The 24852-nt window shown below is 44.1% G+C and overlaps 1 protein-coding gene across 1 annotated transcript in view; it reads right to left on the reverse strand.

Moving 5' to 3' along the window:
• Nucleotides 1–7794, reverse strand: part of RSPO3 (R-spondin 3) — a 58579-nt gene extending 50785 nt beyond the window's left edge. The window contains exon 1 of the mRNA XM_014874261.2: nucleotides 7243–7794. Within this exon, the coding sequence (XP_014729747.1) occupies nucleotides 7243–7342 (100 nt within the window). The 5' untranslated portion in view covers nucleotides 7343–7794. The remainder of the gene's footprint in view (nucleotides 1–7242) is intronic.
• Nucleotides 7795–24852: the final 17058 nt, after the last annotated feature.

Below are 24852 nucleotides of genomic sequence, written 5' to 3' on the forward strand. Positions count from 1 at the left end.
TTTATGTAATCTCAGGTTGCTGCTGCTCAGTTTTAGTTTGCACAGGAAAGGCAAGGGCTTGAGGATTGAGTATGGAGCAGGAATGCGTGTGACTTTATCCCAATGTCAGTAAGCAATCATCTGCAATATTGTGTGCTCCATGTGAAGGAACTTTGCCTTGATGTATTTATTATTTGTCACTATTTATTCATTGCATTTTTTTAACACAAGGTTTCTTTAAGAAAATCGCAAAGTCTTTTCATGAAGGGACCTGAGCTCAGATAGATGCTCAATGCCAGTAAGATCAAACACCACATTCGAAATGACAGAGCATCTGAGAAATGTCCATGTGTCAAGGGTGAGGTGGAAATTAAGCATTATTGAAGGTGAGGGACTCATATTTAAATCCTGTCTCAGACACACTTTAGGCACCTTATGTCCTGTTCTTGGATGTGAGCCTTTCTGTATTTGCCCTTGCACTTTACAGGAAGCCACAGGAATCACACATCGTTACTATCCCAACATCTATCAATGACCTCCTGTTTCATTTTATGGTGCCCCAAAATCTTCTTTACCTGCAGAAAATATTAAATGTCTAAAATCCCATCTAGGACCTTGCAATTTTAAACACGAAACTTGTCAGGATGTAATACTGACACACATTAAGAAGTTTGAAGGGATAAAGTTTATAGCAGCACTACGAGAACTTGGTGTAAACCTGTGGTTTGAGGTTTTACTTTTATTGAAAAGTACTACTATAGGCATTCCTTTATGTTCTTCCTCCCAATAATTCTGTTGTCTGGAGCCAAAATATCAGTGCAAGGCTGGGGTGCTATTTCAAGCTGGCAGGAGCTCAGTGCCATTGCCACAGCCAAAGGCTCTCCCAGTTCAGCTCTGGTCCCCATAGGTGAGTTCTTGCCTAGGAGCACTGGAGAAAGGTGTGTTTTGTGGCTCCTTTGCTTCAGTGGCTGCTATGTTTGATCACAGGAGTAACACTAACATTTTAAAATGCAAGGTCGATAGCTCATAATCTAGAAACTGAAACGCACAAATCGTTCCTTAAGTAGCATTGCTCATCACACTGCTCTGTACTAGCAACAAAAATAAGGTTAAAGTACTCATTAATAAAATCTGTTAGATTTTATTATGACAAAACATCTAATTGTAATCATCCTGCTGTCGCCAAAATCTGTTATTTGATTATTTATAAAAAAGTTGGAACTCTCCTCCTTTTATTTTGGTTTTTTTTTTTTAGAGCCATAGCACGTTTTGCATGAATAAATATTCTCTGAGTACTTTTTTCTGAAGCATTGTTTGTGTTAATAGCAGACAGACAGACAGACTTTTGTATAAAAACGTACATGGTTTCAGCTGCCTTTTGTCATCTGATAAGATTTCTTCGTTCAGAATTGTTTTGGTAAAAAAATTGGCAAAGTGATTTTGAGTAGTTCAGACTCCAAAATTAGAAGTGAGACAAAAATATTATTTTTTTATTAGCATTTATATCTCCTCCACCAAGCTTTCGCAACTTCTAATTTAATTTTGAGCAAAAGGGACAATTCACTGCAGGGGAAAAATCATTCTTAAGAGCATCCATAGTTTTAATGGAGGAGTGTGACTGGTAATCACTGTCTATAAATGATTGAGTATGAAATGACAGGTAGCTTGTTAATGTTAGTGATAAATTGCAGTGGTCAAGCCAGTACACTTGCTTTGCAAACCAGAAAGTAAAATGAGCATGTTAAGCAAGAGAAAATGGGTAAGTCTGATTTTTGAGCTCAGATTTTACCAGGTATAACTTCCATCGTCTCCAGTGAAAAATGTACAGCACGTAGAAACAGCAGAATGGAGATTGGCAAAGGCTTGGTACACTAAAGGCAAAGCTCAAGAGAAGAAATTAGTCTCAGTTAACTTGTTTGGCTTCAGTTGGCTCAGGTGGAAGTAGTAAAATAGTTGTACTTTTCATATGATTAAGAAAGAGACTGTCTTCTAAGCAGCTTAAGTATCATAGTTTTGAAAGGTGAGAGGCATTGTTTTATCCTCTTTAGGGGCTGTACATATTTGAATCATGCAATTTTGCAAGTATTTTAGTATGGGATTTCTTCCAAACTCAAAATGTATCCTGAGGTCCTGCAGAAAAAAGTTCACTTCAGCTCCAGCAGAGTCCATAGGACTTTCTCGACTGAAAGCAAAAGAGGCAGGTTCAAGCTCTAAAACCATCTCACTAAAAATAGCAATATTTTATTCTGTCTGCAGAAAGAAATAGGACTTTTCATGTATTTTCAGGTATACTATCCTACATCAATGTCTTTGAGAAGTTGTGGTAATATGTGTATTTAAAGTCTAACATGAATTTTATACAGTGTAAGAAATGTGTTCAGCAAGTAATAGAAAAAAGAATTGAGATTATCACCTTTTCAGACGTCAGGTATGAAATGGGAACTGGTCAGTAATGTCCTTTAGTCTCCTGGGACAAGAACACTTTTTGTTCCTCATATGCTGGTATGATCAGGCACAGATTTACATACAAATAGAGTTATTAAAAAAAAATAACAACACAAGCAGTCTATCCCTATCATACTTCTAAAGCTTTCAGCGATTGGTACTGATTTTCTGATATTTAATTTTTTAAGGCATTACGACAGTGGGATATGTTCACAGTTTGCAACAACGTAATGGAACAGCTTCTGCTTCCAATGACTGCAATAGGAATTTTACTGTGTCTTTTTGAAAGGACAGATTCTCATCCAAAAAATGAGAAAAATAGTTTCATTGCAAAAAAAAAAAAAAAAAAAAAAAAAAAAAGGTTGCACTTTTGCACTTGTCCACTTGTCACCAGCAAAGTATTAAAGGATTTACCCTCACAGTGCTAATATGAAGACATCACAGAAAAAAATTATCAGCAGCATACAAATACTTTGAAAGAGAACTACAGTAATTCAGTCCTGCTCAAAAGGGGCTGCTTGATGGCTGCTTGCTTGGCTAACTTCTGCTTTAAATTGTTGCACTGAGATACAAGCTATTTCTATATTTAAAACTTGGTAACAACATCTATATTACATACCCACTCTGTAGTACTGCCATCTGTGATGCGCCAAGCCTAAACATACATATAGATATCAAGAATATACATAGGTGGTGAACTATTAAAAGAATTGCTTCTACAATTAAGTGTTATTTTAACTAATAATATAATTCCTTTTTTCTTGCTGACATTCTACCTCCATGTGAATTACACCCTGCATAAGAGTATAAAAAGACTGAAGATACAATTTTACCAGTTGGTGTTTTGTCAGTATTTTCCTGGTTTGTTTTAATTTATATAGCTGTTTATAAATGGGCTGTTACACACCTCCCTGATTTTGATTTTTTAAGTAGTTGAATGCAAACCAAGCCAGAGATGCAGTGTTTGCAGACTGGAGTCCTCCACTAGTAATTGCGACCAGAAGCAGATGCTGGAAGACCTGCAGTCCTGCATCAGCAGAGGAATGGATAGAGGATCAATGGAAGGCAGGCAAGCAGGAAGGAAGGAAGGAAAGAAGGAAGGAAGGAAGGAAGGAAGGAAGGAAGGAAGGAAGGAAGGAAGGAAGGAAGGAAGGAAGGAAGGAAGGAAGGAAGGAAGGAAGGAAGGAAGGAAGGAAGGAAGGAAGGAAGGAAGGAAGGAAGGAAGGACCACCGGGTATCCTGGACATGCTGTTATAGTGAAAGGCAGGAAGCATTTGATGGGCTACCAATAATCATGGGAGCTCTACATCCAAACTGCATTTCCATAAAGTCATACAGATTATTTTATTCACAAATGTAAGAGCGTGGTAGAAAAACAGAATTTTCTATCACTTTGCTTATTCTAGATTTCCAAATTTAGTTCATGGCTCACTGCTAGTCCACAGGGTCATGGTAAATGGTCTGCCGGTCACTCACAGACCCACAGCAAATACTACTTCATTTCTCGCTATTAGAAGGTCAGTGAGAGATGTACATAACTGTCAGTACTAAATTTTGGGGGTTGTTAGTGGCCTGCAGAGCCAAAATATTTTGGAACTATTGACTTGATCCTCTTTTTTTTTCTGAGCAAACTGCAGTCACTGGCCAATACACAGACATTCTTATTTACTGGTATGCTAGTCTATACTCAGCCGCATATTACTCTGTCTTGTAAGACTCAAACAAGCAACGTTGTTAATCTTAATTTCTCTTATCAGGATAAAACCACAAATTTCTCTGCTAATGGTATGTTTGCTTTTAAACTTTTATTGATCATGTTCTATGTCTAATTCTGGACCTGAACATCTCTCTGCACTTTGTTGTCGACTTCAGAGGAGTTTTATCTCTCCACAGTCAACTGTATCTTTACTACTGATCATGGGACAGAAATTTAGGATTCCCCAATTAGAAAATTCAGCAGGAGTTTGGAGAGCAAAAGGATTGCGAACTAGGCATTTCTCATTGTAAGGATAGGCAATAGGTACCAAATAAGTAATGCATCAGGGACCAGATCCTTCTGGGATAATTTAATAAAGGAACTTCAATTTATACCAGCTGGGAGTCTGGCGTGGTGTATTCTGGATTAGTCAGTTCAAATTTTATAATTTCTTTATGCTAAAATATGTAAGTCTACAATATAATACATGGAATGGAGGACTCTGCTAATAAATAAAACTAAGTAACATAGACTCACTGACTGCTTGATGGGAAGATATTTGTACTATATTTAAAAATAACTAGGTTAAAGAGAAATTTTAAAACATTTCCCGAGATATATGCTTATGATTTACGATTAAAGGAGGCAGAAATCCAGGGAAAGTCTTCCACACAGTAGATGAATTTGACAGGTGTCTTCTTTATCTATGCACTATAATTTATTTCAAGTTGCACTAGTCTCTAACAGCGATTCATAGGTTTTTAAAGCCAAAGTGATTAGTGCAAGTGATTGTTACCACTTTTACAATAACTTTCATAAACACTAATTCTAATTTTTTGCTTCAAGCCAAATAACCACTATATATGCCAAATCACGTTTTACAACCAGCTGGATTTCAAGACCTCTTCCAGTAGGCGATGTATTGCATATCCAGGTGAGGTGTTCTGAAAGGCTTTTTGCCTTCACTGCCAAAATAACGAGGCAGATTTCCATTCTGATCCTCTAGCTGTGGTTTTCCAGACACTTGCTCTGCTCTGAATTGATCTTAACTCTTGCATTTTAACCACAAAACTTTGAGCAAGTGCTCCATACATTCTCCACAGCGTACCAACCAGCTAAACATTCGCGGCCAGCACTTCCTCCTCTATTTCCCGAAGGTTGCCCTGCTACACAGGTTGTCTGAGGACGACCGGGGTGGGACGGCGCGCTGCCGGAGAGCGCACACACCGCGCCTCTGCCGCGCCGCTCGGCAGCGGCGGCTGCCCTGTGCCCAGCGCTGCGAGCGGCCGGGGACGGGGGGCAGACCCGCCTTCTCCCACCGAAAGCGGGGCAGCTCCCGGACCGTGCCGTGCCGTGCCGGGCGCCGGGAGCCGAGCACCTGCAGCCGCGGGCTGCCCGCCGCGGCACGGGACAGCAGAGGTCGCCGCCGGCCCGGCGCTGGCCCGGCGCGCCGAGCTCCAGGTGCCGGAGCGAGTCCGCGGGGAGGGGGCCCCGCTCCGCGACCCTCGCCCCGCGGGGACACCCTGCCCCCCGAGCCCTGCCGTGCCCCCAGCCCGGGGCTGAACCTCCGCCGCTCCCTTCGGGGTTCCCCTACGGCGGGGGGTGAGGGGCAGCCGCAGCTTGCGGGCCCGCGGTTGCCAGGGGTTAAAGGAGTGGGTGGGAAGTGATGGAGGCTGCGGAGCCCTCCCTTGCCAAGGATAATAAATCGGATGCCCTGACATGTTTTACTTAGCCCTTAGTGCTCCCTCGCTGCGAGGCCGTGGGGATCGAAGGGCTGGAGCCCCGGTCTCTCTCGTCCACAGCTCCGCTTTAGGGGCACTTTAGGTGAATCAAACCTTGTTTGCAGAAGGCAAACCATACAAAGGAGGCTTTCAAGGGCCAGCCGTGCCAAGCAGGGCAAGGGAACGAAGGCTGAGCAGGAGAAAATTAAAATAATAGTACCTCCCCTCCCTGAGGAAGTAACTCAGTTACTTCTTGCTGATGAAATGCAGGCTGCTGTGTTCTATGACATTTCCTCGGTGTCTGCAGCTGTCAGAGAGAGCGGACAGGCATGAGCAGCCCCTCCGCGGTAGGTGTGCAGAAAATGCCTCCTCCCCAGAAAGAGCGGCGGGTCTGATTCGGGAGGGGTGGTGAGGCCGGGTCGGGGGCACGTCCCGGCGGGCTCTGCTGCCGCATCCCGCCTCATCCACGGCTTCTTGCGGCAGGGTCACGGCAGAGCTCCGACCGGCGGCACTGCCGGAGGTTCGGCGCGGATTCGAGCCCACGCCGGAGCCAGAGACCGCCCGACCGTGGCAGCGCCCCGCGACCTGGACAGCGACTTCCCCAGGGAGCGACTCGCTGCTGCCTCCCGGTTCTTTCTTCCCCAGTGACGGGGGGCTCTCCTCTCTAACCCTCACAGGGAGCAGGGAGCTTCTGCCAGCACCCTGGGTATTGCCCCTTGCCCCCCGGACCCCCGCCCGCCTCCTGCCTCTGCCCCGGACCCGGGCGGAGATGGACCGGGGCCGATTAAATCAGAAGGGATGGACTTGCCTCATCCCATGGGATTAAAATTAAAATGTTAAAAAAATCAGGGGCCACAGTCCCGGGACGGTGGCAATGAGTGATTAGCGGCCAGAGCAGGCTGAAAGCCAACGGGCCGGACAGAGCCGCGACACCCCAGAGCCTCTCCGCTTCGCCGGGCTCCAGGCTTAATCTGGAAAATCTGTCCTGCCCGTTCTTGGAAAGGGGTCTTCTTGCCCGGGATGGAGAAAGACACTTAGAGCATACCGGCAAAAAGTTACCTGTCATGTCATCGCCCTTTCCCTTCAGAAAGAGGAAAGATCTAAGAAAGGACGTTCCCTTTTACCAGACACTAAAATGTAAAGCACTAGACGCAGGTCTTCCCGAAGCCCGCGCTGCTCATCCCGGTGAGGTGAGAGAGAAGAGCACCAAGAGGTCAAAAATCGCCTTCATCCCACCAATTGAATGAAACTGCCTGCGAATCCGCCCGGCCGCACCGCTGACGCGGGATTTAGTTCCCAGCGCACTCGCCCGGGCACCGGGGGCACGGAACCCCTCGGACAGGTGAACAGCACAACGAGAGGAAGCAGAAGTTATCAAAGTATAAATCTCTTCGCACTTACTTCTTCCCTGTCGCCGTACCCTGGAGGCGTGCTGCTGGCTGCCAATGTATTCCATAAAGTTCAAAGTGATAAAAAACCAAGAAATCAGTCGCAATTGCATAGTAACCCTTTGAGAGTTCGACTTCTCCTTTTCGTCCTTTTTTTCTTTCCTTAAGAAAAGAAATAATAAACCGGGGTGGTAGGCGGCAAGGGATGAACACAGCAGCAGAAATACCTGCACTGAGATCCAAAGCTGGGCTTGGCCGGCTTGATGGCTTTTGCCTTTTTTTTTCTTCCTTTTTTTTTTTTTTTTTTTTTTTTTTTTCTTTCCTCCCTTCCCCTTCGCTTTTCCTATTGCACTTTCCAGCAGTCTGCCCCGCTACCTGCCGCAAACCTCAGAGGGAAGTCAGCAGCGGAGAGGAGCCGAGCAGCCGACGCCGGGGTCCATGCCGGGCCGGTGGCCGGCAGCATGTTGTGAGGGTGCCGGGGTGCGTGCGGCTGTGCGCGCCCGTGTGTGCGCCGGGCGGGCGAGGTGCCGACAGGACGGATGGATGGATGGCGGTGGGAGAGGAGTGTGCGAGGGCGGGAGCGGCGGGGGGGCAGAGGGAGGACCCAGCCCCGCCGCCGCCGATCCGGAGCAGCCGCGCTCTGCGCCGCGGGCACCGCCAGCCGCCGGGCGCAGGTGGGCCGAGCCCCCCCGGCTCTCCCGCCCGCCGACCGGGAGCCCCCGGGCTTCATGCGGGAGCTGCTCCTGAGCGGGGCCCCGGGGGAGAGGCCCCGGGGCGGGGCGGGCCGGGAGGAGGCGAGCCCCAGCGCCCCGGCACGGCGGGAGGAGGCTCCCCGCTCCCGGCCGAGCCCTCTCGGGGCATCGGCGCCCGAGCATCCTCCGGCAGCGGGGCCCGCGGGCAGAAGGGCTGTGCGGCCTCACTGGCAGCCCCCGCCCGCGGGGCTCCGCTCGCCTCCCCTCCGCCGCCGGCCTTGCCGGGGTCACCGAGGAGATGCCGCTGCCCCCCGCGCCCTGGCCCCTCCGTGGGGAGGGCCGCCCCCACTCTCCGGGGGACGGGGCGGGGTGCTCAGCCCCTTCCCAGCAGAGAGGGACACCGCGCGGCACCCTCTCTTCCCCGAATTTGCCCCTTACATCCCGGCTCGCAGTGGAGCTGGGGCGATAGGAGTGGGGCGCTGGGGGGTCTGCAGCCTCTCGGGATTTTCTCCGCTCTGGCCTTTCCCTCCTGGGTAGGGGTTTTCCAGGGTGGCTTCTCCGGTGGGCCAGGATAGGGCAAACCCGCGTGTCCTGCCGGGGCTGGGGACCGTCCGCACGGCCGGCTGGCGGCAGGCGAGACACGGGGCTGGCCCCGGGCTGGGGTCGAGCGGAGCCCGGGGTTAACACTGCAGCTCCCGCCCTGCCCCGGGACCCTCAGCGGAGCGCCGGCAGCAGGGGCACAGCTCAGCTGCAACTCGGCCAAAGCAGGCCGCCTGTTTGACAGAAGGGTATCGCGTTTCTTTTCTCCGACAAGACTTTCCTTTTGGGATGAAGGGGAAGGCTACATAGGGGATGGAGAGGTTGATTTGAGGTAAAACTGGCAACTTCAATGAGCCTTTTCTCGCTTGCCTTCTTATCTCGGTGTCTATCGCTGGGATGAAAAAGTGAGCTGTGTAAACCGCCGCTGATCGCATCAAGAACCTCAGTGGTGTGAAGAGCGGCCACCCTTATTTGTAACTGTTTTGCCCACTCTCTCCCCCCTCTGTCCCTCTCAGAGCTGTTAAATATCGGCACCATAAAATGTGGGGGATTTAAAGGTCTGTGGGAGGCTCCCTTTGAAAAGGACTCCGGGGAAAGTCTTTCTAATCCAGGATACTTGAGCCGGATGGGGTGGGATTGCCAGAGAGGCATAAAATAAAAATCATTCAGCAGACAAAACTAGGGGCTACCCTGACATGCAGAAAGTGCATTTGTCTCAATGTTTTGTTTCATTGGCGATTGAAACTTGTGTGCTAGTGTGTGTGTATAAATAGCTGAGCAAGTCAGGCGAGTGGCATAAATAAACAAGGCAGTGGAGAAAGGATGGAACATGTATGTGAGCCAACCTGCAGCTAGCCAGCCAACTCACTCGAGCAGCATTAGCACCAGTGGGCAGAGAAAGCATGTCAAAAAATAAACGCTCTGCGAGAAACATAAGGAAAACATTAAACAAATGGGGAGTGCACTCCCTCTCCTTGCCCTGACAAAGCACGACTGAGAAACTCTGCTCACTGTCTCTCTAGCCTCTTTCCTCTGCTGTGTCCCTGCTCCAGCAGAGATGCGTGGGACAGATGTGTTGGGACACAGTCTTGGGGACTGCATGGGTCACCCAAGAGCCTCAGCAAAACTCGTGGAGTGTGCACCAACCGAGGGCCAAGCAGTAGGGCAGGGTATGCATGAGTGACCAGCAGCGGGGGGGAGAGGTGGTTTATTTGCTGTGGAAGAGGGGCAGAGACATAGACCGAGGAGAAAACAAAAGCTGTGCCTTGACTCAAGACAGGATCCAAAAAGCGGCAGGGTCAGAGAACGCCAGGAGCCTGGGTGCCTCCACAAACCAGCCCCATTAGGGGGGAAGAAAACCACCCAACAACAATAACAAACTGAACCCATAAACAGTTACTGCCGTCCTGCGATAAAAGGGGAAGATTTATATTGTTGAAATGTGTGGAAGGAGCTTGTTCCAGAGCAAAACTCTGGCGTGCAATTCTCTGTTTATGTCGCTCATCCCGATGGATGAGATATCAGCGGCAAAGTTCAGGCTGACATCAGCCCTGGGGAGGCAGAGCCAGGGACCGCGCTGGGCTGCGCGGGGCTGCACAGCTGTGCCTGGGCCTGCGGTCAGTGCACAATCAGTTTTGGGGGGATCCAGCATGCAAGAAGCCTCCCCTCATCAGGCTGGGAGACGTGAGGAGCCAGCAGCAGCACACACTGTGCAGGGAGCTGGATGTAGTGTTTCCTTGCAAGCGAAACAGATGAATCGGAAACAGTTTCCAGGGTGGTTTTATGCGCCTTTCTGTTTTGGGGTTTATTAAAGAGGGTGGGGAGGGAAAGAATGGTTGATGGTCTGCGTGTTGCCGGAAAGTCAAATATGTCTGCTTTACTGAGCTGCAATGAAGTCAGCAGCAGGAGTCTGTAAAACCAGCTAGGTATTGTTTTGCTGTGGTGTGGTTTTTTTGGGTTTTTTTTGTTGTTTTTTTTTTTTTTTTTTTTTTTTTTTTTTTTAAAGGAGAGTAATCCTTTAGTCAAAGACTAATAGTGTGGCGTTTTCATTATTCTAATTCCTGCCTGTCGGTTTCTCCATGCAAACTCCTACAGCTAGAAAATGTTGATTTCAGTTTTCCAAATAGCTGATACATTGTATTGGGAAAAAAGGTGGCCTCAGGATCCTCAGATCAAATCCCAAATAAAATATTAATATTCAATTAATAGCTGATATTGTGTTTGCTTAAAATGGCACTCTAGTCATAAAAACTAGCCATGTGAACAGGACAGCTGAATGCTCACTCTTTGTCATTCTTCTCTAGACTGGAAATAGTTTGTGTAAGTGAACAAAAGAGTCACTAATTTGCCTTTTCAACTTGGGAAACACAGTAAAGAAATAAAGGCCTTGGATTACTTCTGATATATAACTTGAAAACAAAGCATACTGTGCCCAATACATATCCTTATTTTTCAGGTACTGATCAGGGTGTAGATGGCATAGGTCAAGCTTCACCGCAAAGGAGTCATCCCTGGCAGCTTCCCCACAGATCTGGGTTAGTAATGTCTGAGAAGGAAGAAGGCTTGGAGGACTGGAGCAGGAGTCCTGAGTAATGGTTGCACAACTCGACACATCTACTATTTGTTAAACACCCACAATATTCTTGGCACCACACAGGACACCAAATCATGGCAGTCTTTGCTCCAGATTTCTCTTTTTCTGTGCAAACTATGGGCAAGAACTATTGGCAAGGCACACAGAAAGACACTAATGTATAAGAAATTGCCCAGAATACACACATATGCACACACACATACACATACACACACATATCTGTAAGTATTTGTATTTTTGTGTGTCTATATTACTATTCTTTTCCATATTTCCCAATCTGACAGTTGTGACATTTCTCTATGTTTCCTAACATAACCCATTTGTTATTTAGCTATGTTCAATTTAGGAGGTTAATCTCCTGTAACATCATGAGTATTCTCAAAAGCTGCTAATATCACAAACAGAAGATTGTATTTGAATAGTTTAAGTATACTGAAAAAAGTGAATGATGAAAAATGCTTTACTCACAACAAGTTGAACTTAAGTATTTTAATTTTAAAAAATAAACTGATTCCTAAAAATCCAGACCCAGTATCCTTAATAATGTCTTTATGTTTCAGATATTTAAAATATCTAATGGCAGAACACTAACAACATGTGCAGCAGAGAACAATCCCACACTGGCAACAAATAGACTAGATGACCTAATTGATTTTTCCCATCTCCGACTTGTGCAATTCTGTCATTGTAATAAAATCCCAGTGTAATCAAAGTTTACAGGACCAGGTCCTAAATTAGCATGTCGATCTGGACTACCCCTCTGTCTGGGTCAGGTCCAAAGCCTGCTGTCAGCTTGACCTTTTATCAGTCTGAGAGAGGTTTGGATCTAGTCTTTGGCATCACACTGGAGGAAGGCTGAACTGTTGTTTTATTGTATGCAGGGAAAAAAAAAAGGCGTATTTGTGGGAAAAACACGCAAACAAATTTTGCAGCACAAACCTTCCAGATGCAGTTCAGTTAAGAAAGCCCAACAGGAAGGCCTCAAAATGAGAAATTTTTGGCACAGAGGAAGTTTTAGCAGTTAATACGAGGATGATCAAACCGTGCTAAGTCATTGTTTCCCTGTATTCATCTATCAGTTGGTCGTCTCTTGGACTTGCAATCCGATTGTAAAACTCTTGGGATGCAGACCAACTTTTTGTTCTGTGTTTGCAGAATCTATGCCTAGAGCAACTGTGTCTACAAGAAAAAAATCTCAGCATTTCCATGGAAGTATCTGTGAATTTTGGGTCTAAATATTAATTCTAGAACAGAAGCAATTTATATAAATGTTTTTCTAATGTATGCTAAATAGAAAAAAAACAAAAAAAAAATCCAAAACCTTTTGATGTAAGCTAACTTTAACCCCTAGAAGGCAATACTAGAATAACTGTATTAAATTCATGCATCAGTTTGCCCAAGTCTGCTTCTCCTGTGGCGACAGCCTGTAGGGTGGAACTATCACTGGGTAAAGCTAGAGGATGTGAGTAACAAGCAACAAAGATTCATAGCCGTCTGACACATCCATTTTTCTAAGCATTGATTTCTCTATGATTTCAGTATTTGGGAGGAGCTGTTTTCACATTTTGGCAGTGTTTCCTGTGAATTGCTTTGGTGTTAATGTCCATCTAAGTAGATTCCACACTTGCCCGAGTGACTTGCTCATTCCCACTTCCTGGGCTCTGCTGGTCCAAGGGTTTGGGAAATATCTAGCTGAAAAATGAAACACAAAAAAGGTTTTTTTCATCATATTAGGTTTCCTGGTCTGGTACACCATGAAGAAATGAAAAACCTGACATGTAAAACAGTAAGGGCAGGGAGTGTCTCAAATAGGTCAGTGAAGCAATCTCGCTACTGTAGGTGAAATTACAAATGTAGGGTTCCTTGGAAAGGCAGGAACAAGGGAACAAGCCAATTTCTTTACGTGTGTGAGCCCTCTGCACACGTCGTGGGTGACGTGCGGGTTGCGTAGTGCTCCTACAGAGGAACAGGTGGGCGTGAAGAAGGATGATGATGCACAGAGTTGGCGGAGCTCATGTGCTGCAGTGCCAGCTGTCCTCAACAATGCCATCCCATTGCCAGGATGTACCGAAGCACCTCAGCTCCAGTGGCCTGAGGTCGTAAGAAATATTACAGGGTTGTAGGAGCTGTGGCTGAGGAACTGGGCAGCCACTGTCACAATATGAGGAACAGAGCATGCGAACACAGGCTACCATGCCCTGTCCTTCACTAAACATTGGTAAATGTGTCACTGATACCTATTCTATGGGATTTTTCAGTATTAGGCAGATAATTTGCTAAGAAGTCTGTAACACTTCTGTACCCAAATGCTCTTGTTGCTTATTTCAAGGCGTAAAGTGAAATTCTGGAAAACTGAAAAATGGTAGTCCTGAAGACTATTATTCTCTTCTTGACTCTTGTGCACTGGTGACATAGTACTCTTCAGAAGGACTTTTAAGCACAAACTGATGACCATCACTATGCCTGGAGAGCTTGAAGCAATTGGATATGTTGCATCAGTTAATATTTTGAGTTCAGTTCATCAGAGCTGAAAAAAGCCCTTGTACTTCTCTGAAGAGACAGACGCTCCCCAGTGAGAGTCTTACCCTTTTTGTGTACCTTCCAGCATATTTCTGACCACTGCTCATGAACAGAAAGAATCATGCCATGTTTTACTTCTGAACTTAGCTCTCTTTTAGCATGAGGCTGATGACTGGTCATTGAATTATAAGGATTTAGTGATGTGGATCTTCTGCTAAGTTAATATCTACATCTGCTACATTGAACAAATTACAAATCAGACATCAGACAGCTACAACTTGAAAGCCAAGATCTCATGAAATAGGGAAAAATCTTCAATTTAGGAGTAGCAAATCCTACCTTGTAGGCATATGACTTTGTAAGTGACATCCAATATTCAATATTTAGATATCTAAACTCACCAAATAAACTGTGGCAATAGGTGTTCCTTCCAACCTGCTAGTAGAATCAACATTCATCCTGAATTGAGAGCAAGCAGGAGCTAGCAATAAAGAAATACTCAGCCCAGCAAGGATTTTCTGCTCAGCTAAATATCCATTCATGCCTGAGTCAGCCAGCCTCCTCCAACAGGGAAGAATTAAGGTAATTTCTCTCAAAAAATAGTCAGTTGGGTCTTTTTCTAGAGTTCCCTTTAGCCCAATGGCAATGAAACTTGGCCACTATGGGGACCCATGCTCCATGAGTACCTTCCATGGGAGTGTGATTCAGGGTGCAATTGCACCCCACACTCTGACCTATCACTTATGTGATTCTTTGGATGAGGTTGCTTCACAGGCTGCTTTGCTGCATCTGTGCCACCATAAACATTCTTGGTGTCAGATGATAAGAAGGAATTGATTTTAAGGCACATGAAGGGAAATCTGATTTTCTGTCTCTTTTTTCAAAGTATGCTTGCACATTTCACATTAAATGGAAATTTATGAGCAGAAACTGGTATCTGCTGGCTGCATATATCCTAACCACTAAGAAAAGTGGCTATTGTTACCATTTCTATTTTTCTGTCCCAGCTTTGTAAACAAGCTTTTACACACTGCTTGCTGAGAGGGGCCTGGTTCCACTGGTAGCTGGGTCTAGATCCTCAGTGAATTTAGCTCTGTTTGGCCCACAGTCTGCTCATGCAAGAGTCCTGCCTGTGCTGGCTCTGGGTCTCTGCAGGAGCTGTACTCTGAGGAGCATTCACCCCAAACAAGGAAGGACATTGTGAATTTAATTAGGTTCTTCCAGCCTCAGCTGCTGCTGAAGATGATTCTTAAATCACAGCTTTCTGCACAGCTGTCAAAATCCCTTTTGGATCAAACCTCTCTTACCAATCTGCTTTAATGTGTCTGCAGAGTTTACATACACTGATAACATTCAGAGCATCACAAGGAAGACTTCCATTGTCCTTACATGATGTTATCCCACCAACCTTCCATCTAGGAGTGAAATAATATCTCCAACTGCCTAATCTGTCAGTTACTTATCTTTAATAGTTAACTGTTTGGGAGGGTTTTAGTACCCACAGACTCATAGAAAGGCATCTAAGGTAGCACTTTGCAACAGGACTTATTATTAAGACTTACTAAGGACATTATTAAGAGTTTTAAGAAGAACGTTGTTAAAAAATGGTATATTCCTATATTAAACATTTATTTATAAGGTGTGGAGTTAAGAGGGGATTTTATCTGGAACAGTAGTTTCTACAATTGGTACTGGCAGGCTATTTAGTGGAAACTAGGATGTTTAACCATGGGGTATGCATATAAGGAGCACATGTATGTGTTTTTCAGGAACTAGAAAGCTAATTTTGTAGTATGGAGTCAAGCAGGGCATATGGTAGATAACAGTCCCCTTTCACATTCTAACACAGGATTGAGATTTCTTAACAAAGGCAATAGAGTTGCAAAACAGCATGACTTTGTTGCAGTTAGTAATTAATGAGGTGCTAAAAGTGCCTAAACAGAGGATCGCAGACAGAGAATGCATGACTCAAGAGGATAAGAAGCCCCCATCATTTCAAACAACAGTGTCATTTAAATAAACAAGCAGCAAGTCGCTGGGTGTGTGAGGTGGGAAGGGAGCAGCAGGCAGCAGCAACATGCTCTGTCAGCCAGCACTTTTCTGCCTGTGAGAAACCAGTTGTGCTTTTCCGAATGCAGCCAGAGTCTTTAGGTGTGAAACATTTGTTTAATCCATTATTGGGGCGCGGGGAAATCACACACTCATCGATGCTGCCACTTTTCTGGTGGCGTGTTAGTCACTTCGATTTATAATCAAAGAGCAGTAATTGCCCTGAGAGCTGTTACCAGCGACATACTGTGCAGGATGAAGTCTACCTGACAGGCTGGTTTTTGGCTTTTTCCCCCCTCATAACAGACATAATTTTCTGTGCTCTCAGATGAGATATAAACCACTTGGTTTATGCTTTCTCATTTTCTGTTTTCTTTTCTTTTTTATTTTTATTTTAATAGGCTTGGGAGATTTTGTGTCATTTTGCAGAGCACTCCAGGATTATTATTTATTTTAAGCAAAACTAATTCCAGTTCAAGTATTATATGAAAATAGCAAAGGTTTATAAAGTGTTTGTCCTGCAATGTTTACTTTCTTTCCAACCAAACATTTATAAATAGATTGAAAGAAATGTGGCAAAGCACCAAAATCATCCACTGAGATATTTCATAAGAAACTATAATGTAAAAGTGGATTAAAGGAGCACTTTTGGAAGTGATATTTGTTAGTGAATTCTTTTTGTGTAGGGGGATATGATGCAATATGCCATGTTGACTCTCTGGACTCTATGGCATAGTGATCCAAATTTACTCCTGGAGGTAATGCAGTGCAGTATATGTGTTATAGTCATACTGAATTTATCTATTCATTGATGCAGTAAGAGATGTCAAACTCTGGGTTTCTTCTTCCCTTTCTTTTGTGGCTTTAAAAACCTAGCAACTGAGAATCCATCACATGCTGGAAAGTAATGGACCTAATTAGTAAGAAATCCAGTTTCTCTCTTTTCTCATTTTCTTGTCTGGGCAATTCAGTAAACTCACACTCTTCCCCCCCGCCCCCCTCTAAGTATTTTTCATCTTACTTGCTGGCAAAGAGAGAAGGAAAATTGTGCCTGTCCTGTATTGCCTCTTTATTATTACATATGAAACTTATGGAATGTATTTGATGTTCTGCTTGCTTTTCATTAGAAACATAGACATAAATGCTTTGAGAGACTCTGTGTCTTGTTTCCACTGGGTGCTTTCTTGAAAATTTAGTTGTTTACTCTGTGCTACCTTTTCTTCTGTTCAATATCTCACTAACACCTCTGAACAAACCTGTGCATCTCCCCAGAGTGGCAGTGGGAGCACTAGAAGATACAAAGAGAGGACACATTGGTGTCGCATGTCCTGCACCACAGGACTGAGGGAGTTTCACCAAAAGGCTTGTAATGACCTAAGTGACTACACTGGCCCTGTTAATTTTGAAATGGGTAACTGATCCTCATTTTAGAAAAAAAAAAAAAAAAGACATTTGGGATCTTCAGATGTTGCAACACTGTGTTGAGTTTATTTGAATCCCCGGGGGCCAAAGTGAATGAAGGCCCTGTTCTACAGCAGGTCCCCAGAGACATGGGTCTACTCCAACTCATCATTGCAGACCAAAGGAAAGCCCTCCTGCTGCATTTGGTTGATGAAGACAGGAAGGCAGGCTTTGGTCTCTTTTTTGGAAAATGTAGGCATGCACTATTACAGCTCTACCACTTCTTACTGAAAAAGAAGATATACCTTTGTTTCCTGGTGTCACTGAGGCTCTGGTCTGGCCACTGCAGGGGCTTAGCTGTTACTGGCAGAGAGCTCAGTTGAAGAGAGGCTGCTGGGCACGGAGGGATTCTTGCACTTGGAGAGAACTTCGGTGGGATTACGGTGAGTTTCTGCAACAGAAAAAGAATCTCCTGATTCAAGCTTTTCCTTAAATATACTCTAGAGGGAGTCAAATCTAAAAGTTTATTTATCTTTAAAGTATTTCAATTGCAGTTCCTTCTTTTAAAAGGTTCTGTTTGTTTCCTGTTTATTTATTTTAGGCTTGTCTATTAATACAGCAGTTTTGGTTGAATGTTTGTACTTTTTCAGATCAGGTAGGTGCTAACAGTACTTAAGAGGCACTACTCAGAGTGATATGTCACTGTCACAGCAATAAATAGCCCTTGAAACCAGCAATCAGTTTTATCTTTGAAGGAAGCAGGGACCTAGGAGACAGAAGCAGAAAAGAAAGTGAAAGAGTTTCATATTCCAAAGAAGTTGAGGAATTGTTTGTATCAAATTCAAATTTCTACCATAATTCATATGACTTCAGTGTCTATTGACACCAGGTCTATAACATGGGCAACTTCATAGTAAAAACAGATATCCCACCAGTTGTACACTAGTGTCTTGGAGGAAGGCTGTGGCCATATTCTATTTAAAAAACAAGTCCACTTTTAACATTAATATGTAGTTTGAATATGCAACTATCCTTAGTTTACAGTGGTCAGTGGACTGTGTTTTATGGAATTAAACCTATATCAAAGGGCAAGGGCCCCTTCTAAAATTATTTTGGGTGACAGTGTCTCCTGCAGCAGATCTACCTCTCTTTAACCTCATTTTGCATACTTATCCAGTGTAGCAGCAGACAGGAAATTTTCTGCTTTTATTTAGCTTCCACTGTTACAGCTGCTAAATGTCTCCTGGCTTTCTGACAACAGCAGAAAACAAGCATTTGTCAGAAAACCATGGGTTCAATTCCTTCCCTTAGAGGAGAGAGAGAGCAACGCTCATGAGGTTCCCCTCTAGAGATTCCTCCATAATCATTGAAGGAATTACGCCCACTGCCTCACAGAAAAGACTATCTGGTATCTGGAAACCCAGAAACTCCACAAATTCCCTGAGATCTAAACACTCAGCAGAGATAATGAGTGGGAGGCTAGAGCTAGCAGTTGAATTTCAACCTGGTTTCACTCATCAATGAACACAACCTGGTATAACTCGGCAAGCAGAGCCCTGCTTGTGCTGAGCTCTGTGCTGTAAGGGGATCTGTATTTTTTCATGGGGGGAATGAGAAGGATGTGGGGGGTATAGGCATGGGGTTAAAATTGACCTGACCACATATCTACATATGAACTTGTCTTCTTTACTGCTTTTGTAGTCAGTGAAAAGACACAGGTATTTCATAACTGATTTATTTTTCTTGTGATAGATGTCTAAAAGAGCTGACCTGAATAGTGTCCTAAAATATGTAAATGCCCGAAGTTCGATGAAATAACTTCCCTTCTGCACTATCGTGTATAGACAAAGGAATGCACGGAGAGAAGGTCAGGCAACAGATAGAGTATGAGAAAATAAACCCAAGCTCATTGACATTTCTGATTTCCAAATTCTAGTTAGCTTTGTCTCACCCAGGCTTGAGGCATTTTGCATAAACCACTCCCTCCCTCCTCTTGTGGCTGTGTCTCCTAGGGTGATGAGGGAGCTTTTCTGTCCTGTGGGAAATCCATACTCGAGTCTCTTTGCCATTACATTTGCTATGGACTCCAAAGCAAGAAATTGAAAGGTACATCTTACCTAATGGTTTGCATCACATGGGCACAGGCTTTTCCAGCCTATCATCTGCAGCTTACTGTTCTTGTTCCTCCCAGCTTTCCAGGTACAGGGTAGCATATTGCCCAGGTTGCTCTCACTGTACAGTTCTCTGCTGAGCAGGAGAGCATCCCTGTCACTGCAGGCTGAAGGATGACCCTTCATCTGTGGCAGTCTCCCTGCTGGAAAAGTCCTAACTGATTTGGAAAAAGGAAATAATTGATCAGAAATCACTGGTTACATCAGGGGAGAGCTACCTTGATATCTGTGTTTGGAGAGAAGATGAACAAGGGTTTGACTTCCAGTTCTCCATATTCTAGAAGGTGCCTTACCCTACCCAACCCAACCAAACCAAATGCAATCCAATGCCGTCCAATGGTTTATGTTTGACCCTGTCTGGAAATACTTCAAACTTTCCTGGCAACATCAATGAACACATTAAGATTTTCACAGGAAACTTTAGCTTCAGTGCATCCTCTTTTCTTACAAAGCTGCTAGCTTGAAAAATTTAGTTAAATTCCTCAGCAATATTTTTTCTTGAGTTCTTTCTAACCATAGCACTGAGCCTCCCTTAGGAACAATGTGGGCCACAGGACTGGTGGATGAACTATGGTTATGTTTTTCAAAGAAATCAGATGTATGAAGAGGAAACCAGGGTTAATATGAAACATTGCCCTACACCTCACATTGGCTCAAAGAAGATATTTTTCTTCTCTGCCTCTTTCTTTTTTTTCTTCATTTCTCTTCCCTATTTTTTCTTTTCATTATTAAATGAGATGGATCAGTTTTTCCAAAGTTCACAAAGAGGAAGCGCAGATGCTGGTGTCACTGTTTATGTAAAGAGATTGACTGCTGCCCATCAAATTAAAAACCAGCATCACTAGAACATTTTAAAAGGGTATTTTATTCAAATTAGATGGCTGGCTCTGCTTTGGCCTCATCTATGCTTTTATAACTAAGTGGAATATTTCACACTTTTCATCTTTAAAGCCCTTTATGAGTGTTTACTCATTAGTCTTCAAAGTGACCTCAAGTAATATCTTTTTTTATCCTGTCAATGAAGAAAGTGGGGACAGAGAGGACCTGATGAAAATCTCGTTTTTCTTATGAGTTGCCCTCCAGCAGAACTTCTGATGGTGGGAGATCTGGTGTGGAAAAGGCAGCAGCAGCCACCAACATGCAAACACTGCAATCTGCCTTGGTCCATGAATAGAAGATACATATGGTGGTTGAATTAACAGTGATCAGTCACAGCAGTGTAACAATTATTCCTACCTATTGGTGGAACTGCAGCAGTGGGAATGTTCTTTGGAATGAAATCAGTACAGACACAGCAAAAGAGATTTGCCCACAACCAAGCTTATTAGGTATTGCAACACAATTCTTGTGTAAATACTCCCATTAAGTTCAGCTGGAATTATGAACTCTTAACTCAGGATGCACTGAAAGTCATAGCTAGGTTGTGGAGAGGTGAAAATAGTAGTGCCAGTAATTCAGTTTAAATGGATTTTTCTGGTTGTTTTTCCTTTTTTTTTTTTATTTCCTCAAAGCAATTGCTGATCTTGAAAGCAGATTCATCCAAGCCTGTCTTCTTCCTCCTGTGGAGGAGTGTGTTGCAAGCATATTACATGGAAATGGGGTCTGATTGCCACAGTGCCATGGAGGGATGAAAAGGCAGAGAATATGTGGCAAAAATCCAAAAAGGGCTGTTGAGCAGTTTTTGAAGGACAGTGAGTAGCATCAGCATCATGAGATTCTAATTAATGATAGAAATGCAGTGCTGTCATCAGAAGTACTGTGGCCCAGATTTGTACTCTCAGGTGATCCAGACTGCAGAGTTGTCTGCCTCAAGACAAGAATTTCGACATATATATAAAACCATATATAAAACCCTTTAGGGATAGATAATTAACTTTAAATTAATAAGCATTCCTCATCCCGATTATTTTTCAGTAACCATCAGTTCCCAACGTTTTGCCTTCAACCAGTTTAGCTAAAGAGGTGAAGTCAAACTCATCCAAGCCCTATATAAATATTATTTCATTTCTTAATACTAGCTCATTTTAATTTACTTAACAGCTCTTCTTGACAACTAAAAAGGCATTTTAAAAGAGGTGGAACTACCTCACTAGTTGGGATTTATGCCAGCTATTAAAACCACAGAGAATGTTGTACTGGGGCAGATTATGTTGCATCTGCCCTCCTGGGGATTCTTGTTCCTGCCTCTGCAGTGCCTTTTCCAAATTACTGTCAAAGACAAACACTGCAATATTCACAGATTCAGGGTTGTTATGTCTCTGCTGCACCAAAAGTTCCCTGGTCCAACTAAACCACTTACACACAGAACCTTAAGAAGGTCCTGTCTCCTACCCAGGATTAAAGAGTAAAGTTCTCAGGTTTTTTGTCCTGGCTTTCCTGGCTCATTACCAAACCACTGAGTAGCTCTCCTTCTGTCCTTTGCAAAATCTCACCCAAGCAATATGTTCCCTGGCAGTCAGTGCCTGTGTGAAAGGGAGTGGCACAAAGACACAGAACTAAACTAAACTCAACTTTCTTCAAGTTCAAGCTGAAGGAAAAACCCTATAGAAACAGAAGGGGGGAAAAGAAACTGAGCTCTTTCAAATGCCATTCTTACTTGTGGCATTAACTTTTTGGGGTGGATTTTGGTAGAACTGGGTCCAGAATAAGTGTAAGATGGGTATTGGACAGGATTCTGCAATCTCACCTGGTGGTGGTGAGCATTAACATCTGCACAGTTTTGGTTAGTGGTGTGCAGTTTATGTGGCTGGCAGGGTAGCTGTGCCGTGGTTAGAGGTACCATGACAAAGACTTGTCACTCATAATCTCATGAGAATAGGGCTGTACTTCTCCCAGAAGCCAGGTAACTGCTTTGCTGGAGGATGACCCCCAAACTGGGAAGATCTGCTGGACCTGGGCTGGTCAGGCAGGGAGACCACTTGGAGAGCCTTGTGCTGAGCCAAGACACCAGATGATGCAGTGCTTCAGGCACAAGGCCACACGAAGGCAGATGCTTAGCTGAGCCTGGCTCTGTGCTAAAGTTCTCATCTCTTCCCAGATGCCCAGGTACTTATGGGGTGTGTGCAGAGGTGGCTCTGTTTTGGGATGGCTAGCATTGCCTTACAGGGCCTGAGTTGCCTCTGTGTTCCACATATTCTCACTCATCTCTGCCTCCCTGTGTTATCTGAGCTTCTCTGAGGATCCCTGCTCTCCTCATTCTCCACTCCAGACAACACAGGGTTAACCAAATTTGTTGGCCTGACTGAGCCTAACACTTAGTTTTCTCCTGCAGAAACAGGCTGCAGGAAAGGGTTTGGTAGAGATTGGTCTGACTATGAAAAGAGGTATCCATCTGATGACTAAGAATAAAAGTGCCACCCTAAAATGAAAACCCCAGAAAAGACCAGGAAAACAGGAGAAATACATCCACTTAATGATGCCCCAGACTGTCTAGGTGGCAGCCTGCTGGGGCAAGCGCCCTGGATTAATGGAATAACCTCTCACCCCTGGAAACTAGTTTAAATCTTGCCTTAGGGTAATAAAGGAAAATTGCATCTGATGGTGTCAAATTAGTCCCTAGTGGACTTTTCTGCACATCACAAATTCACCACGAATTTCACAGTTTGTCATGATTGGCAGAATCTTCTGGGGAGAAGTTTAGGATGAGAATAGCTCAGTTTTTTAGGCTGGAAGTCAAGAGTCTTTTTGCAAATGGCTTTAACGCTCTCGGCCCTTCACTGTCAGAACAAAGCCTCACATTCATCCCCACTCCTCAAAGCAAGGGAAACAAACAGAGGAACTGCCATCTCATGACAGAATTAAACCATTATTCTCTCTCTTGGCTCTAGAGCCAAGGTGGTTTGTCAGAGACAGATCTAGCCTATGCCAGATCAACATCAATGTCTCATTTGTGAAGATATTTGGGGTTTCCACCCATTTGTAAGAGATAAAAATAATATAATCACATTCTAGGGTTTAAAATAGTCAAACCTTTTAAAAAATTGCAGACTTGGTATAAATATACTGCAGATTCTCTTGAAATGTGACCATTTCACACATATTACACTGTGCGAAATACCAGTTGGGAGACTCCCTAAATCTGCAGGTGTACATCTGCTTCAGGCACAGGCACATATCTGCACCTCACACTTGCTCTGTACACACAGAATTTGAGGACAAACAACTTAAAAAGCCTATCCTGTGTATTAGAATTCTGAACAAATTACCTCTAAAGAAATAAAAGACCCTTTTTAAAGGCTTCAAAGAAGATTTAAAATTGCATGAGAACAACTAGGAAAAAAAAAAAGAATGCAAAACACCAGCAGCAGATGGGGTCTGGATTCATTCTCATACCTAATGTCAGGTCTCTCTTCTCTTGGTTCTGGTACCTGAGCAAAACTACCTTTGATGGAGCTGCTGAACAGTGAACTGGAGAATTTAGTGAAAATGAAAGTCCCTTCATTGAGCAGTGTAATTTGAGAAAAAAATACCTTTTGTCTGGCTGCTGTGAGAAAGGGACAGTGTGCTGGTCCACGTGGTGTTGGAGTAATAACACTACCTGCTGATACAGTCTGGTGTTACCATACAGTGCTTTCAAAATATCATAACCTCTGTTTTTATTATTGCTGGATGTCCTTACTGCCAGTCATACCACCTGTCAAAGGGTTGCTTTCCAGATTTATTGACTTTGCTCATATCCTGTTGAAAATCCTTAATAATGGTGTTCAATTGGTTATAAACATGTGCTTAACGTCTTTGAACGCAAAACTTGAGCACTTTGCAAAGATTAGCTGAAATAAGATGCAGTAACATGTGAGTTTTCTTTTAAATAGCAGGAGGAAACACTACGCCTGTTTTTATGAACAGCCTAGCTTGACAAAACAGAATTTAGAAACAATGAGCTATCTTGTCCTGCTGGTCATTTTGGCTGAACTCCCCCACGATGGAGATGGCAGTGCCCTGCTGAAAGCCTGGTGCTTCCCTGAGCCCATGGTGGGGATGTGCACAGGCAGGAGGATGGCTGTCAGTGAGCTTGCAAGTGGGAATGGGCTAGAAGCCATTGCTCTGGAAGATTGGGTCATATCTGGGTGTGTTGGAGCATGAGGACAGCACCAAATCCAGCCCCTGACCTGTTGTGTGCCCCACAGGAGGGCAGTTTCATGGACACCTCTGACAGAACTCAGGGAGCTCGGTTGGCTGCGTTTTCTCCCCATCCTTCTTCCCCAGCCTGCCAGGATACCATGCCATGGCACCTCTCAGCACAGTGCATATACCTGCGACAGGGGGTGGCCGCTGAATAATGCAAATGAATAGCATAGTGGAAAACATAAATTAGAACTTTTTTCCCAATAGACACATGTGTAATGTCATTTTCTACATAGCTAAGAAACATGCAAATAAGATAAACCTTAGAAGTTCTGTGTGAGAAAAAAATTCCAGTGTCCATTCCAACCTGTTCTCACATTTAGCATCTCCCTTTGAATGATTAATATCACAATTTTGCATAAAGCTTTCCTCTAGCATAGTCTGTTATATTGCAGATCTCTACCTAGCTCTGTAATATGAGCAAGTGCTAACAATTAAATCTAGTTTTTGGTAGAAGCAAGTAGCTGTATCAAGCTTTGAATGAAGTGAGCTTTTGTAGCTCTAAAGACCATCTACAAAGCTGAGTTAAGAAG

This window comes from Sturnus vulgaris, chromosome 3 (genome assembly GCF_052056855.1).
Source record: "Sturnus vulgaris isolate bStuVul1 chromosome 3, bStuVul1.hap1, whole genome shotgun sequence".
Classification (NCBI taxonomy): Eukaryota; Metazoa; Chordata; class Aves; order Passeriformes; family Sturnidae; genus Sturnus; species Sturnus vulgaris.